Source organism: Antedon bifida, chromosome 11 (assembly GCF_963402885.1).
Source record: "Antedon bifida chromosome 11, ecAntBifi1.1, whole genome shotgun sequence".
Classification (NCBI taxonomy): Eukaryota; Metazoa; Echinodermata; class Crinoidea; order Comatulida; family Antedonidae; genus Antedon; species Antedon bifida.
The window spans coordinates 16,725,637-16,744,147 of NC_136236.1; the positions used below are offsets into that span (position 1 = coordinate 16,725,637).

Genomic DNA, 18,511 nt, shown 5'->3' on the forward strand with positions numbered 1-18,511 from the left:
CAATGTAATTAATAAAACTGAACAGTCTTGCAGAACACAACATTAATAATGTTCATAAACATCAGGCCAACTGTTATACTGTAAGTATATGTTTGCCAATAAGGAAAAGGATCGGCATATCGGAGAAAATGAAAGTATGAGTACCTAAATCACAACGGTAAAAGTAATCAATCAGAAATAAAAACTTTAGAGAATAGAAAGAATACAAATATCACAGCAAATCATGTTTTAATACACATATCGATCCTTTTACCAAAGTGCAATCTATATAAACAAAATTACCAAAAAGAATTGAATGAATATAGGCCTATGACAATTGTATTTAACTACAAATTGTGGAGTAGCTTTGCGTCGGGGAGTTGAGTAATTGGTTTGTTTGTTTGTTTGCCCTACTCTGACGTAATTTTGTACTTTATACTAAGTAATTGAGAAAACTGGAAAGACTCGGGTGTGAGAGTAGGGCAAACCAACGATGATTGTGATGCTTTAAGACACAGGGTTTATAAAGACCGAGCATTTATAATGTGTTAACAGTAGGCCTATCAATAAAAAGAAGAATACTGATATCCGTGATTGTTGATGCCAAAGGTAGCTTTGGCATCAATACAAAAAAAGTTCTTAAAACTTAGCATTGTTCGAATAACAAAAATTATGAAGTTTTTCTTTTGAGGTGATAATTAATTAATTATTTATTGGTGGTTATTGCGTCTGTGAATTAATTTAGTATCATACGTGAGTAAAGTATAATTATTTCAATGAAACGCTTTAGGACACAAGTTGTCCAAAAGCATAAAATAGCAGTAGGCCTATCAATAATTCGATAAGTCATACATATTATAATTCGTGGTGGTTGTGAATATATACTTTTATATAATATCAGTAACACCTCTTTCACATCGCCTGCAAATCTCCAGAGTTTTAACACACATCGTATTATGCTGTGTGCCCTTGGACGATGTGTGTAAAACTCTGAAGTTTTGCGAGGCGATGTGAAATGATAAGACAGACTACACTACTATGATAGACTAAGGCCATCGTAGTTGATTCTGTTTAGACTATGAACTGCTGCTAAAGGATCCTTGTCCGCCACCACCTGCATTGCCACCGCCTCCATTACCGCCAGTGTCTTTTCCAGAGGACACATATGAAGACGACAAGCTGTTCTCATCCCCACCTCCATTATCGGGAGCGTCAGTAGCAATAGCAACGGGGCTTGCGTTAGAATCACTGGAACTTACGTCATAATCACTTATACTGCTACTCCCGCCCCCTGCTGGAGTTGGTTTCTTATCAGATGCATCATCACTATAATCGTAATAATCACTAAAGGCGCAATTATTACTGTTACTATCTCTGCAATCGTCTGCGGGGGTTGGTGTAACATCTTCCGGACAATCAACCCATTCGAATGACGCGGCATTGCTATCACTGCCTTGGCTAACACTCACACTTATACTGTCACCAAGAGAATCGCTAATACTGTTGTCTGGCGCCGGTGTGAAAAATCGTTTACATTTATCGGGTGGTGGCGGTTCTGACGATGATACGATATTGCTGGATGAAAACGAATTAGACGAAGATGAACCATCAGAGCAACCATCTGGGTCGTCACAACAATCGTCCTACATAAACAATATTACGTATCAAAAAATAAACATTGCGTAAACTATAAACAAACATTACGTAAACAATCAACAACATTACGCATTCAAAAATAAACATTGCGTAAACCATCAACAACATTACGCAAAAATATCATGGAATAAGATACTTACCCCAACACAGCCATCGCCGCTTCCACTTCCTTCTCCATCTGATACGCCTAATATAAAAATAAATATATGATATACATTTTAATAATGGCATAAAATAAATAATAATAATAATAATAATTTATTTGGAAGCTATCGCACTATTGAAACAGTGGCACACGTCTTAAGCAAAGGTGCGACATTCAGAGTATTGCAACAAGTAAAAGAAAAGTGATTTAACCAGGCCTATTTAGAAGAAAACTTCAACGAAAGTGTACAAAATATAAAAAGTAATACAGGATTTGATAGCAGAAAGCTAGGCCTACTACAATTCCATTGTTGTTTGGTGAAGCCTTTACAAAATCGATAAAATGCAACTTCAATATTTCTAGGAAGACCAAGTAGGCCTACAAAAAACCAAGAACATATTGATTTTTTATTTGCCAATTTCTCGAATAATAATATTATGGAGAGCATGATATGAGAAAAGGAAATGCCTAGGCCTACTACCTTCAGTGGATTTAGAATTACATATAGGGTTGTTATTGTCCAATTCAGTCATTCGATATTTTTTTTAAATTTAATTAAAAAGCACAGTATCTTAAAGATGTATTGTCCCCTTGAAAAATAATTTTTACTTATTTTTTATTTTGTTGAATATGCTATTTTAATGTCACCTAGGCCTAATAGTTATTCACTTTGACCAAAAATTGGATCGAAAAAACTGTATTTACCTGAAAAATATGTAATTTAAAGCAAAAAATAGTCAAATTGGCTGCCAGCCAATATATTTTTTAGTTGAATTTAACTGTTTATTTTGTTGTTGTTACACATTACTTTTTTTCGTTTTCTTTTCTACGGAAGTGATTAACTTTATTAAAACTACAAAATAATCTATTCAAAGTCTGATTGAATTAATCTTCATTGTTCATGTTTTTGGAGGACAATATATCTTTAAGTATCTCTGTAAAATAATTTTCCAGAAATTGCATAAACAAATTTACTTTTCTTGCAGTTATCGACAGACGTGCACCTATATATATCAAGTGATGAACCGTCGCATTTGATAATTTTACTATCAGCTGTGACAGGGCAGTTACGCGTGCGTCTCTGTTGACCATACGTTTCACAGTTCGAGCAATCTGACCAGTCTGACCATTCTGTCCAATCAACGGGTTCTAAATAGAGAATAAAGATACTTATTTGTGTACAATATGGTTGACGCAATACAGATCATATAAAGCTTGGTTCCCACTAGCGACGCAACGCAAGGATGTAACGCAACGTAAGTGATTTGACCAATCACAAGCGATGGATTTTTCGAACAGTGGCTTGTCATTGGTCAATTCACTTGCGTTGCGCGTACGTCCTTGCGTTGCGTCGCTAGTGTGGGAACCAAGCTCGATGAAAACTTGGGATGAGATGAAGCAAACTATCATGAACACACTTTAACCGAACTTTAAGAATATTTCTCATGTAACAACAGTTGTAACTTGTGACGAACACATGCCACTGTATCATGGAACATTCCTAATATACTGAACACATTAAGATACAGTACAGCCTAATGGGCAGGTCATATAGCAAAAAGAGAGAACAACAAGTGAACCACAGGTGAACCGAATTGCAGCCGAGAATCGGCAAAAGAAGAAGGGAAACACAAAAACGCAGATGGAGGGACATCTTATACAGGAACAACTTGGGCTTCTGTAGGACAGCACAGAAAGGAATGACAGTCAGATGAGATTTGATTTATGTATTCAACCAATAATTCCATGATTACTCACTGATACATTCACCAAGGTTACAAGTCCTTCTACCCGTATCTTCTCCGTTGCATGGTTTACCGTTGTGTTGTGGTCTTGGGCTGTTACAGCTTCGCTTACGAACACTTCTACCATCTCCACAAGTCTTACTGCAGCCTGTCCATGGTGACCATGACGACCAATCACCATCAACTGTGTCAAAGGACAATATTGATAAAGACCATTATTTACTAGGCGCTACAGAATAATGAAGGATGTTACTGACCCGAAGCAGATACAAGTTGCAGGGTCGTACTACCAGGATTTTTTGAACGGGGAGCGCTAACATCTAATTAAAAGTAAAACATAGATTTTAGCCAAACGATATCCTTGCATGGGTCCGCCCTTAGTTATCACCACTTCAAACCTTCAAACTAGGCCTCCTACAATGACTATCAACCTACGTGTTTATTGTATTGTTTGCTGTATATCGATAGCTAAACACTTACTCGGACACGGTCCAAATCCACAGTTGTGCGTTGATCTGGATTCACCTGAACAAGGACTACCTCCGTATTGTGGTGGTGGATTATCACAAGCTCTATCTCTGGTTCGAAAAGCGTCGGGTCCACAGGTTGCTGAGCAGGCGGAATACGGCTGCCAATTCCCCCAAATACCATTAACTTGAAAGAAGACAAAACAGACGTTTAGTTTAAGAAAATCTGCCCATGTCATTTGAGGTCGCCCCGAGTCGGGGAAAACTATCACTGAGTCGGGGAAAACTATCACTGAGTCGGGGAAAACTATCACTGAGTCGGGGAAAACTATCACTGAGTCGGGGAAAACTATCACTGAGTCGGGGAAAACTATCACTGAGTCGGGGAAAACTATCACTGAGTCGGGGAAAACTATCACTGAGTCGGGGAAAACTATCACTGAGTCGGGGAAAACTATCACTGAGTCGGGGAAAACTATCACTGGGTTGTGGATAATAAATGAAAATATACTATGAACTGGTAGGCCTAAACAAGAATTTTGTTTTTGTCTGAAGATAACGTTAGTCTCATGTCCGAAAAACGACGTGTGAAAATATGGTTTATCTGAAACTACAGTAGAACTCTATTCAAGGGACAGCCAGGGACAGCCGTGGAAACACACATGGAGATGTTTTAACACTACGACGAACTTGAGAAGGTGTTCACTAAAGCTTGATTCCCACTAGACGCAACACAATGACGTAACTCGCGGCAACGTATGGGATTTGACCAATCACAAGCGATGGATTATTCTAACTGTCGCTTGTCATTGGTCAACTCACGCGGCGTTGCGTTTACGCCCTTGCGTTGTGTCCTAGTGAGAACCAAGCTTTAATAGGGTTCTATATTATGTTAAGTACATACTTGGGCAGTTTTCAGTTTCTACGCAGTCTTCTTGCTCAACGGAGTCGCCCCCAATTTGCAAACACGTCCTTCCGTTGTATAGTGGTGCCGGAGAGTCACAAATTCTGGACCGTGAACGAATACCGACGCTACATGTTGTAGAACATGCCGACCATTCAACCCAATTACCCCATTCTCCATCAACTTGAAAAAAATGAAAGAAAACAAAGTTGCAGTTAAAAATTGCCAATTCAATTAGGCTCTGTCCACACTATCAAACTGTTTTGACAAAAAAGTTTGATGTGCTCAAATATGATAGTGATATGGTCAAGTATCATCATGTCCATATGGGCAGATCACATTTTGTTGTCAAATAAAGTTTGATAGTGTAGACTGGGCTATGAACCTTTTATACTGTCAGATCTGTTTCCATTATTCTTTTAGACAAAGTAGATAATCATATCGTACATGGATCGTCAGTAATAGGGGCTAACCTAAAAAATGAAAGATTGCCTGAACTTAACCGTCCTATAACAGGACCTTATGTAACGGGTGCTACATCTATACCTAATATATTTATATTAAATAACGAATCTTACTCGGGCAGTGTTGATGTTCGACACACTCCCTCTGCTCAGTTGTTGATCCATCACAAATACCTTTTTCACAAGTACGCGTGCGTGTATCTATTCCGACATCGCACGTGCGACTGCAACCGGACCAAGCGCCCCACTCAGACCAGACTGCAAAACGATTGAGAAAATGTATGGAAAACATTATTAATATAGTTAATTAAACATATGCCAAAATAATTAGACTTTAACACGACACTAGCACGAGTTGGTAATACGCGCAACGCAAAATATATATTTAGAAATTGGTAATGAATGTTGGAATGACCTCTGGGATGACCCAATTTGAAAAAGCTATTCCATTTGTGTACCTGGTGTTATGTCTTCTTCGGAAAGTGCACTTTCACAAATTTCACAGTATTTGCCTTTGACGTTTGTGCTAAACCCGACGGAATCTTGCACGTTGCTACAGCAGTCTTCAAGACTCCCGCCAGGAAGGTCGTTCAATCTGGTTCTACATCTGAATTCGTAATCTCCTGTCGTCTTTTTCTTATAGGTTTTAAAACAGTAGCTAGAAACTGAGATATTACAGAAAAATGTATTGGAAATTAGAGTTTTTCTTAACTCTAGGCCTACTAATCTATTATTCTGGATCTGTTCAGCTTGGTTCTCATTAGGAAACAACGCAAGAGCGTAAAGCACATTTAATGCAAGTAATTTGACCAATCACAAACAATGGATTATCAGAACTGTCGCTTGTGATTGGTCAACTCACTTAAGTTTTGCATTACGTCATTGCGTTAAGCTTGGTTCCCAAACGTCACTAGGACGCACGCAAGGATGTAAGCACAACGCAACGTAATTTAACCAATCACAAGCAAGTCGAATCCACATGATTTTGTGTACATGCAATGTTGACGGGGTTGTTTTGTAAAAGGGTCTTAACTACAGTAAAACAAGCACTATTACGTACTACTGTATGTTCTTACCAAGATTCATGCAATTAATTAATTGAATAAGAAAACACATTTTAATATCATTTATTTTCGGTCATAACTTCATACATATCTATAGCCTACTTCTAACGGTTTAAAAAACTAAAACTGTTTAAACCGATAGGTCTTAGTCAGCGCACTTTGTTATGATTGTTCTTGACTAGTTCAAGTTTCAGGTTAACGTTAATAATATAGGCCTACCGTATTATAAGAAAACAGAAAATGGTCTTACCTGTCGGAAGTAGTAAACTCAAAGTAATCATAAATATAAAGGCAATTCTATTCCTTCCAGCCGCCATTCTTTTTCGTTGATTGTTGGAACGTAAGTTCCAGTGTTCTTTCCAAGTGAAGATTCGATACTACAAGTGCTCAAGGAAACTTCATAACAAAGTGCGGAACGGAATAGGAAAGGGATTGTCGGAACCGGAAAGATAGAATTACTCTCTCTCTGTTTCAATATCAGAAATTAAGCACTGCCCAAGGTGAATAAATACATGACTTCCCTCAATGTTATAACATTTGTGGGCAATGATTCCACATAAAACAACCATGTATCCTACATGGAGGTTGCATATTTTAAGGGTCACCTAATTCGACGAGGTGACGGTTCAGATTTACATTTGTGGCTGGTTCCAACATCATCATCTCATTATCCGAAAATAAGGAGATTGATACTGCTTGGTTCCCACACACTAGAGAAACGCAACACAAAGACGTAAGCGTGGTTCCCACTAGAACGCAACGCAGTGACGTATCGAGGCAATGTGCTGTTAGTATTGCCGCGTAATCACAAGTGGGAACCGACGACGCAACAGTGCTGCAAACAAATGATTGGAAGGGCATTTTCTTATGTTGCGTTGCTAGTGGAAACCAAGCGCAAGTGATTCACAAATGATACATTATTCAAACTGTCGCTTATTATTTATCAACTCGCTTGCGTTGCGTCTACGTCCTTGCGTTGCGTCTCTGGGAACAAAGCCTAAGGTAGAGACTAAAGCCCAAGAAACATGTAAAAACACGTTTTCAGACGACACTGCTACTATGCCATATGGCACCGACCGGCGGTTTGTTAGCTGGGTATAAATAATAGGCCCATTGAAGCTAAGGAAATATCTATGTTAACTACATCCCTTTAAGAACAAACACTTATCTAATGAGGAATTTAAATGGGAAACGGAAAGTAGACGTCCTTCTTTGAAACATTCGGGGTTTGATCGCTAATAACATTCTGTGTCATCATCGTTATATAAATCTTCATATTTTGTTTTATTAATTTCGGTAAAACAGAAACAAGGAAGAAGATTACAAAGATAATAATATGTTTTAACACTACGGCCACCTCAGAGGACGCACCTATACAGGGGACACCCAAGAGGACACTCCTATTCGCGGGACTCACCTATTCAGGTGACACCCCTATTCAGGGGCAACATCTAATAAAAGTACACTTTCTCATAAAACGAATTACCGGAAATTGTACGGCCAACCCCAATTAAGTGGCAGCCTCCCCCCACTCCAAATTGTCCACCTTAACTGTATACGTGGTTATCGTGGTAAAAATTCTCTACACTCTGCACAATGAACCAATCGATGAATACTGGCGCAAAATAAACATAAAATATTACAACCTTACTGAACTTACAAATAAGACACATCATAACATGTGTTCACACTGAGCTATTGAGTCTATAATTCAAACTATTTATAAGCATCAACATCATCTGCAGTTTATAGTTGGTTAATTCTATCCACAGGAATTTGCAAATATTTTTTAACTCAACTAAATTTAAATACCACATGCCTTGAATTAGCAAAAATCATGTTTATAATATTTATAATCAAAAATGAATAAAAAAAAAATTACAGATTAAAATAATTTTTATAAATTAAAATTTCCTGCAAGAATAATACTATGTTGATAAAGGTGTAGTTGATAATCCAAGTTCCATTTCACGTTGCTTCATTATTAAACCCTATAAAATAATAAAGAACATTAAGTTAAAGATGTACTGTATTGTCCTTTTTTTTTAAACATTTTTTTTGTTGAATATGCAATTTTAATTTTACATAATAGTTATTCACTTTTATATAAAATTGGAGCAGAAAAAAATATTTACCTTAGAAAACTGTAATTTAAAGCAAAAAATAGTCAAATTGGCTGGCAGCCAATTGGTTTTTGGTTGAATCTAACAGTTTATTTTGTCTTTTTATATTAGTAAAACCATTATTTGTTTTCGGTTTTTTTCTACGAAAGTGATTAACTATATTAAAGCTGTAAAATGACCTATTCAAAGTCTGTTTTTTTTTGTATTAATCTTTATTTTTCATGTTTTTAGGGGACAATTTTTGGGCAAAACAAAAACAAATTTCAACAAAAAAAATATTTGACAAAATTAACTACAACACAATGAACTGTGGTTGGTAGGATTAAAAGGTGTGGCCATACAGAATTAATTGAAGCGGAAAGGAGAAGCAGTAAGATCCTGTTTTAAGGCCTTGGGTTTGAAATAAATTAATCCGCAATTAAATTTAAACAAAGGTTAAATAAATATTTCCTATTTATTAGTAGCGATGAAAATAGTTGACCATTTGGGGTGTGTTTCTGATAATTAACGCCAAAAAACACACTTATTTTACTTGTGGTTATAACAGGGCTGGCATTTATCAATATTTTTGCCTAAGTTAAAATAGTTGTGGAGTAGTGCAAGTGAAAAACTGAAACTTTATTATTAAACCAGTTCTCTTTATCTGACGGAATTTACAATTTGTAAATTATTTGCTTAATTTATTTTGAAAACAAACTTAATCAGTTGATTTTTGAAAGAAAGTTTGATAAATAAAAAAGTGAACTTAAAATTCACCAACCACACAGCATCTCAAGGGTGGGGTGGGGTGTGGTTTGGGGTGGGGTGTAAATGGATATATATGGAGAAGTACGTACCTGCCGGAGGTTTGATAACTGTTTAAGAATCAGTTTTTGTCGATTTTCGCCCTCTTTGCGAATGTCAGGACTAAACAACGGATCCTATAAAAATCAGATTAAGAATATTTTATATCAACTGTAGATAAATTCTCTTGAAATGCATAAAATAAAAGTTAAGTAGAACCGCTCCATTTGGGACATCCCTATTCATGGGACAACTACATTAAGGGAACTGAAAAAAAGAAGGTGCAATATATGTTTTAACACTACATGAATTGTTTATACCACAGTAAAGTTTCCCCTTAATAGATGTGTCCCCTTAATAGATGTGTCCCTTTAATAGATGTGTCCCCTTAATAGAGGTGTCCCCTGAAAAGAGGTGTCCATGAATAGTGGTGTCGTGAATAGTGGTGTCCCTGAATAGAGGTGTCCCTTCAATAGTGGTGTCCCTTTAATAGTGGTGTCCCTTTAATAGTGGTGTCCCTTAATAGTGGTGTCCCCTTAATAGGGTTGTCCCCAAGATAGTGGTGTCTCAAAATAGTGGTGTCCTCTAAATAGTGGTGTCCTTGAATAGTGGACAACCAAAGGTAGTGCTCTACTGTACAGAATAGATGAGGCAACCTGCGAGTAAAAACAGTTGCCTCAACTGACAGTTCAAAGTTCACCTTATTATGATGATACTGAGTTTGTTTCTGCGCAGACTCTTCCTCAGCGTCTCGGTGACGCCTAGCTAAATACTCCGCAGGAGTTACTGGAATACTGTCATAATCAAGTCTTTCATCAGTCCTTAAGAATGGCACAAAATCTCCTGTTTGTAATGGCGGTGTGACAGAGTAATCATCAAGGTGTTCTGGAGGAGGTTCATTCTGTCGCTCAGGTATCACTCTTTCAGTTTCTCTGTGATCATTATGATCATTTTGTGATTCAAGTCTTGTGTGATGATGTTGTCTTGTGTGATCATTTTGTCTAGTATGATCATGTTGACTTTTCTGACCCTGTCGACTGTACTTCAAAACTTTATCAATTTCTTCATCTCGACATTCCAAAACCGTAAATGCTGGAGATTCTCGTTGACTTCTTGACCTTACGACCTCTGTCTTTGTTCTTGGACGTGGCATGTGTCTTTCCTGATCTGCCATCAACTCCTGCATTCTCTTTTTCCGCCGTTCTTCTCTCTGTTTCTTACTTACTGTTAAGTCTTTATCAGAGGCTTTCACTTTCTTTTTTGGTTCCGATTTGACACCCCATTTTGGCCTCTCTGATAACTTGTTTTTTCTCTTTTTAATCTTTATTTCTACTTCTTTGTTATCTGTATTGTGTGTGTTTTTTTCTTCCATTTCGTTAACTTTGGTTTCAGCTCTAACATGTTGTTTGGGTCTTTCTTTTCTGAGTTCCTTGTACTCAATTCCAGCACTCTTGTCTCTATCATTCAACCTTGAAACATTGTCCTCGGGAATGGATGAAAACTCTGCAGAAAAAAAGCAAAAATCAAACAGTAAAGCAAAGCAATAAGTAAATATATATGACACGTTCACATCAGAAGTCTATGATAACATCATAGTATAGTATGTGACTTTGGTACAAATTTGAAAAATATAATACTAAGCTGAAGACACTTTTTAAACTCTAAAAGAAACTTCTCCTCGATAATAAGATATGATGAAAAGAATGAGAGTACAGCAGTTCCAAAGGACAGTTTTAGACATTTATTTCTTCAGTCAAAACTGTTCTCCCAGAGGATCAGGTAGATGATCATGATTTTCAAATAGTGGACATGTATATACATTAACACCAACAGCCTTACATCCCATCCAAAGGACGAGGAAATGAGAGTAGAATATCTTGGTCAAGGGTACAATCAATATGGACCAGGTCGGTTTTGAACCCATGCCTCTTACATGCTAGTCCGATATCCCTTACTACACATAAGTAGTATCCCTAAACTAGTTTGACAATAAAATGTGTGATGTGCCCAAATATGGTAGTGATACGACATCATCATGTCCATATATGGCCCACATTTTGTTGTCACATAAAGTTTGATAGTGTAGACAGAGTTTTATATTGTACAAAAGTATAGAGTACCTGTTTGGACGCCTTGCTCATTGACATCTGAAGTTTTGAAATCTGTTGCTTCAGTTGCTGTGTCTTCGGCCGCTGGTTGAGGCGGTGTTCGTCGTACAGGTCCATGGCTACCACCTACTCTTGGAGAGGCAGTTACTGGCACATCTGTCAAAAAAAAATGTTTATGTCTAATATTTTTCTAGCACCAATAAATGGTGTACTGGTTCACCACAGCCCCAGTTGCAAACAACACAAAGTCAAAATGACATTTATTTTATTTGTGATATTAGTCCACTATGTTATGTATATATATCGATCATTAAAAATACAAATCTATTGTTAATGCTTTGATAAAAGAACTATATTAAGAAAAAAAAACCTCAAGAAACGAGTAAAAAATTGTTTGGAATACTGCCATCAGAATCATTTTAAAGTAAAATGTACAAGAACTCACTTGGAGGTCTTTCTAAAAGAGTTCGCCATTTTCTAATAAACATAGCATTTACATGCATAATTTTACAGTACCTTCATTGTGTTGTTGTTGATTGGTTTGTACTGGTGATGTATTCTTTAGGTGTCTCTTGCGTTTTTCTTGTTTTAACCTCATAGATTCTTCATAAGCTTGTTGCATACTCTCAACTAACGCTTGATGCTTGGCTAATGCATCCAACTAAAGAGAAAATATATAATACACTACTAGAGAGAGCGGTATGACATAAAGGTTGGCGATATCGGACAAGCATGACAGAGGTATGGGTTCGAGAACTTCCCCTGCCATATGTAGAATGCACAATAAAGAACTTGATACATGAAAAGATCTCCTTTTGTGCTAATCATGGCCATGTACTGGGTCCTTTGGATGGGACATAAAGCTGTTGGTCCTATGTACATATATACAGAGGTCACCCAGTAAAAATAATAAGTTTAAAATATAATTGAATTAAACAGTTGTAGAACATATAAACAAATGGCAGCTAAAAAGACACTAAACAAGAAATATACTAAAGTTGTAAACTGTGGTACTACCACAACAGAACACTCCGTTTTACCATTAGCAGTAGTACAGTGGTAGTAACAGTGAGTACATCAATAATTTAGTGAAAATATTTAATAGTTACAAATAGATTGACTTACTTCTTTTTGTTTCTGCTTTTGAGCTTCCATTTCAAATTGTTTCTGCAAGTTTTCTCGTTCTTTTTCAAGTTTTTCTTCTTCCTCTTTGTCTTCTCTCCTCTTTTTTTCTATCGCTTCTCTCTTTATTCTTTGTTTCTCTTCCACTTGGGCCTTCACAGCTTCCTGTAAGAACGAAATGCGCAACTGTTTAAAAATATCATACACACCCAACAGAAATGAACATGGCAATTACAGGATGGATAAACTACATCGTGCTTATAAACTAAGTCTCATTTTAGGCTTAGGTAGTGGAGTAGAGAGAGTCACTAGGTCAGGATTGTGAGTGAGTGGCCGAGCGGTTAAGACAGTGGAAACGTAATACATAGCCATAACATCGGCAAGGGTTCAAGGCTCACTCGCTCCATGGTTCTGGTGGTAGAACAAGTCTTCTCGGATAAGGGTCTTCTCAGATAAGGACTATAAACCGTAGGTTCAGTGTACACATCTGGCTCATGTGCATATATATACACTGGACCCTCTGGAAGAAAAGTCTTAGACTGAAGAGGCTGCCCAGTACAAGAATAAATAATAAAGATTGAACCCTGGATTGCGGGATTGGACGAGCTTAAAGATCTGACTTACTATATGTTCTAAATGTTTACTACGAGCTTTATCCTGTCTCTCCTTTTCAGCTGGATCTGTTAAAGTCCACTGGCCTCGTTGATGTCTGTAAAAATACGAAAACTGTAAACATCAACCGCATGCTCAAAAAAATGTGCCTATATATGGACATGATGATGTCATATCACAACTGTATTTAAGCATATCATTACCATATTTGGGCACATCACACTTTTTTCAAACTAGTTTGATAGTGTAGACAGAGCTTTGGGCACTATACAACAGTACCATTATTATCATTATTTTATACAGACAGTACTTACCCTCTTGGTGTTATAATAGTGTTCTGCGTATCTCCTCTTGGACTTATAATACTGTTAATGGGAGCTGTTGTCCCAGCAGGGTCACTTTGAGATGTCATGGATCTGGTAAGAGTTGTTTCTTCCTGTCCTGTCGCTGTGTCATCCTTCGTTACCGTATTCTGGAATGACACGCTACTTTTCACGACAGGCACTTGTTTTGCCCAGTAACTTTCGTCCGTGTTGACGCTTTCACGCAGTTTTTTCTGTTGCGCTTGTCTCGCTTTATCCTCTTGTCTTTGCTTTTCTATTAAAAAATATAAAATAATAATACAATTTGTTCAAAACATCAATATTGTGCCCAAATATGATAGTGATATGCTTAAATATGGTAGTGATATGCCCAAATATGATAGTGGTATGCTCAAATATGGTAGTGATATGCCCAAATATGATAGTGGTATGCTCAAATATGGTAGTGATATGACATCATCGTGTCGTGGGCACATCCCATTTGATTGTCACATAAAGTTTGATAGTGTAGACAAACCATTTGTGTTATTCTTGGTAAGCATCATTTAACACATTGCAACATGGAATTGTGGGTAAGCTGTCTAACAATATCGCAACATACCTAATTCTTGAAGCCACGCCTTCTTTTCTTTCTGTTTTATTGCAGCATTCTCATCAGAATAATTCTACACAAAAAATAAAAATATTTGAAAAGGTACAAATGTTATTTCTGCAGTGAAAGGAAAGTATAAAACGAGCGATTATATACTGTAATCTAATTGTTAAAGCCTAAACTAGCAAACTTTTGTTTGAAAACTGTTTTTATTAATACTGTATAGTTATTAAAAAATACTGTAGTTATGTCAGGAAGTAAGTGACAGTTTGTCATGGTAAACTTCTTCTTGAAAATTTTCTTTGGAGTTCAGTTCTTTAAATCTACAGTCTCAGTTACTGTACCTTAGTTTATTAAGGTTTAGGTTTTTACTTCTGTACCCTGGCAAACATTGGACAATTTTCTTGCCAAACTCTGAGTTTGCGAACGAAAGTTTGCTAGTATAGACTATGCTTTGTTCAGTATAATTAATAAAATCTAAACCTACCCCAAAAGAAAATGAGCTCCTCATAGCTGCGGGGGTGTTAGCCTGATTGTACGATTGATTCACTGTAGTTGAGGAAGGTGCTATTTCAGGTTTACTGTTCTGGTTACTTGACTTTTCAGGAACATCATTCTAAATATAATCAAAATGTACAAGATTAGTACTAATACTATTTATACGCATAATTCCATCCATAGAGGAGGAATAAACAAAGAGTTAGGTTTAGGGCAAAAGAAAATTGTTTGCGTAGGAAATCAAAATCAATGTGAAGGAGAATTTGTCAACATAAGAAATGTTCTCTATGGGACAAATTACTCTATTACTACTTCACATAAAAGTAAAGCGTGAAGGTAAAGATTTTAACTTGGCATTGAGAGGAACCATTGACAGTGTGGCCAAAAAAAATACATTGAAATATAGAGGGTGCTATTATGAAAAATCTATACTATGTTTTCAAAGACAACCTACCTTGACCTGTGGTATGGTTGTGTTGTCCACTTTCTTTTGTCCTCTACCTCCACTGTCACTTAGACCCCATGGATTCCACTGACCAGCACTGTCCCCACTCAGACGTAGTTTCTTCATTTTATCCTTCTCTTTCTGCTTCTCTGCAAGTTGTTTGTCTACAAAATATATAATTTTTTTTACAAATTAAACCTAAATATTTAAATTTAGTGTTTCATTTAAGATGGTGTACTTTAGGCCACTCTTAATTGATTATCATTTTAATGGTATTCCTCTGACTGTGTTTATGTTCTATTGAACATAGTATCTCTAGTTTCATTTGTATCTATTGATAAATAAATAAAACAGAAAGAAAATAGACACCTAATTCTTCTTTCCATTCTCTTCTTCTTCTGGCTGCGTCATCTTTATCATTAAAACCACTGATACCTATTGAACCCCCGATGTCACCAAGGTTAAACCGTGGAGATAATACATTTTTAACATTCTCAGTTCTATGTTCAACCTCCTCTGTTTTATTATCTGTCGCGTTGCCCTCCCCGGCATGGTTAACGTGCGAAACTTCATGCGATTCTTCGTTGTTCTGATTTGATACAATGTCGTTGGCTACATTTTCTGTACTTGGTGTATCATCTATCAAATCCGGTATATTTCTATTTTCGTCGGTTTGTAAGTTTGTTTCTATTTCGTCTTGTTTATTTGATAAGTCTTCAATTTTAATATCACCATTTTCTACAACAGAGAAACAAAGTTTAATATTGTAAGTATACATAATTAAAATGATACTCAATAACTATAATATACATCCAAAACACATTTTGTTTTCATAATCTGTAAAAAAAATTGATTAAAAATTTTCAGCCACACAGGAAGACGAACAGATATTTACTGTACACATTATATATTATTAAGTATTATATAACACCTAAATAAATTCCTGTCATTTGATTGGATGATTGTGGGTCACATGGCGTGCAATAGAATGCACTATTGAATGGTAATGATATGTTTCCTCACATAGCAAAAACAAATACCGCAGTCATACAAAAATGAACACATTATTAATTTCAGAAAACGTATATCTTAGTACAATTTATTAGTGCCCCTTTGTGTAATCACAATTAAGCAGATGTTACACAACAAACCAAAGATCAACGAAGCATATAATACGTACCAATCTTTAGAGACGCATTTTCCCCACCAAATGTCTGTAAAATCTTCGTAAGCTGATCTTGTGTGAGAGTCACGGTATTAGCAGTCTCCGATTTCTTCTTCTGAAGATGTTTATTATTCTCGATAAAATTAACATTCCGTGACTTGACAGATTTAGTTTTGGCCAAATTATTATTGCTTTTCAATGGCTTCTTTGACGCGTCTTTCTTAGTCGGTGGTCCTGGATCTTTCAACCGCGTTTGAGAATGTGCCTTGGGTGCGGTTCCTGCAGCATTCTCGCTGCTGGTTGGAACTTTTCTTACAGAAAATCCTTGGGACCGTGATTTATAGGAAAACTGTGAATCAAAATAAAATTTTAAAAACATCATTATACTTTTATAGTATTTTCAATCATAGATAAAATTATACAGATTGTTATTTTTTAATAATTTATTTTAAGTTAATCTTGAGTGTATTAGCAGCAGAATCGGCAAAGGAGATAAATTTCTCTAGTATTTTAATAATAATATTGTTTTCCCAGTCCTTGTAATCACTGATTTTTACATTTTTTTGTAGTTGCTTGATCCCTTGATTACTGAATAAACAAACTAAAAACACATACCTTCTTTTTTCTCTTTTCTGGTTCTAAAATGATAAAAATTAAAACAAATGTTACAAAATGTATATTTAAATGTAATGTTATAATAGAATTAATAACTTTTTATATCAGTATTCTAAATAAAAAACACCATACCTTTGAACATGAAAATACCAACTTGACCAGACTTTGACTTAGCAGCGATTCTTGCTCCTTCTCTAAAAGATAAAACAAAACATATATTTTTAATTAAATAGATTGTGTAGTTTGATAAGCTACTGAAACGACTCCTATTTGTCAAGGATCCTCCATCATGCATGGTCAAACATAATATTATAAATTGTACATCATCAAATTATGTAATTAATGATGTAAATTGTATTTGTAGGTATGTTATAATTATTACAAAATTATTTCAATGTTTTAGCACTAGCATAGACCCTACGTCAATGAAAAAACAAAATCTGCAAAGTATTATAACTAGGCCTACTCAGCTAGGCCTAAAATCCTAAGTCCCTCAATCTAGCCGAATTATGCAGTAACGAGCACCTCGGATTCCGTCGGGCAGACAGGAATTCAACGACAAACCATGCCAACCAATGCCCTCACTAGGCTAGGCCTAGCCAAAAACAATTACAATGCAATTTCACTTCACAAAATACCGTATATTATTTCTATAAACCTACTACAAACCTGTTATTCATTGTTTATTTCATCGTACACCATTTACTATAATTTATTGTAGAAGCACCTTTCATAGCAACCCTACAGAATAATTTGTTTTTGTGTTGGCATGTCAAACGACTGTAAATTTTAGAGTCAAAATATGTGTCATATTGAGTTCGATTGGTCGGATTGTGAAACCAAAAAACTAATCAAGTGTAATCGAATACATGGCCGAAGTAAATACTATAGAGGGCGGTATGACACTTGTTTAAACAGAGCCATATATATAAAGAGTTACGACATTGGATTATAGTCACGTGATATGCAGATCAATTTGTGTCAAACTTGTCTCCGTTATTGCATGTAAAGTATAGGAGCAAGAAAATACTTTAAACTTTTTCTTATATTTAAAAAAATGTAATTGCACATTTTACGGTGAAATATCGATGTGCACAGCGTACAGAAGTACTTGCGGCAAAGAATATTGCGCGCGCGTGCGCTAGTACATTATAAAGTTCGATTGATTGATTTTGGAACGAAACATCCCATAACTACGTCCTATTAATAACAATTATGTAATATTTTCAATTCATAATGCATGCTTTGATGACTAAATAAAATAATAAAGTGTCGTGGATATATTTGTTAATATATTGAATAGGGTATGAACAATATTAAAATAATAAAGGCAAATTATTACAAATGAAATGATGAACGAGTCTCTGAAAGTTTGTGTCAAAAACACACAGAGAGCCATATACTGTATAAAAAGAGAGGTGAATTTGTGTGTTTTTTGTATTGGTTCATGCTTTGATGTATCCTGACTTGCATGTAGGCCCTAGCATTTATTCTTTTGTTATTATAGACACAATATATATACGTTACCAAATTAATACCATTAATAAAATTAATTACTAAAATAAAAACGGAATATAAGCGTTATTTCATAGACAAAAAAATCTAAAAATAATGCATGAACTATAGGAAAACGCTATACAAAAGAGACGCGCGCGCCCTCAGCGTGCGAATTCTTTGACACAAAAATGGCTTCTAATTTTC

General features: G+C 35.9%; 3 protein-coding genes across 3 annotated transcripts in view; 1 reads left to right on the plus strand and 2 right to left on the minus strand.

Annotated features, from left to right (window-relative positions):
• LOC144855294 (ubiquinol-cytochrome-c reductase complex assembly factor 6-like) overlaps positions 1-18,511 on the plus strand; it is a 128,855-nt gene that overhangs the window by 17,176 nt on the left and 93,168 nt on the right. The window lies entirely within an intron of this gene.
• LOC144855340 (properdin-like) lies at positions 221-6,833 on the minus strand. The gene is made up of 9 exons (XM_078713163.1): positions 6,675-6,833; positions 5,819-6,025; positions 5,475-5,618; positions 4,897-5,079; positions 4,006-4,179; positions 3,539-3,709; positions 2,756-2,929; positions 1,776-1,822; positions 221-1,622 (listed from the first exon to the last, which is right to left on the minus strand). Exons 1-9 carry the CDS (start codon positions 6,739-6,741, stop codon positions 1,056-1,058), a joined length of 1,734 nt encoding a protein of 577 aa, XP_078569289.1. The 5' UTR covers positions 6,742-6,833; the 3' UTR covers positions 221-1,055.
• Positions 8,109-17,627, minus strand: LOC144855280 (coiled-coil domain-containing protein 66-like). Its single transcript, XM_078713089.1, has 16 exons — positions 17,480-17,627; positions 16,943-17,004; positions 16,811-16,833; positions 16,211-16,544; positions 15,400-15,768; positions 15,040-15,194; positions 14,575-14,703; positions 14,097-14,160; positions 13,487-13,769; positions 13,185-13,269; positions 12,564-12,725; positions 11,955-12,099; positions 11,451-11,594; positions 10,031-10,833; positions 9,384-9,467; positions 8,109-8,415 (listed from the first exon to the last, which is right to left on the minus strand). The coding sequence occupies exons 1-16, from the start codon at positions 17,488-17,490 to the stop codon at positions 8,353-8,355; spliced, it is 2,916 nt and encodes a 971-aa protein (XP_078569215.1). The 5' UTR covers positions 17,491-17,627; the 3' UTR covers positions 8,109-8,352.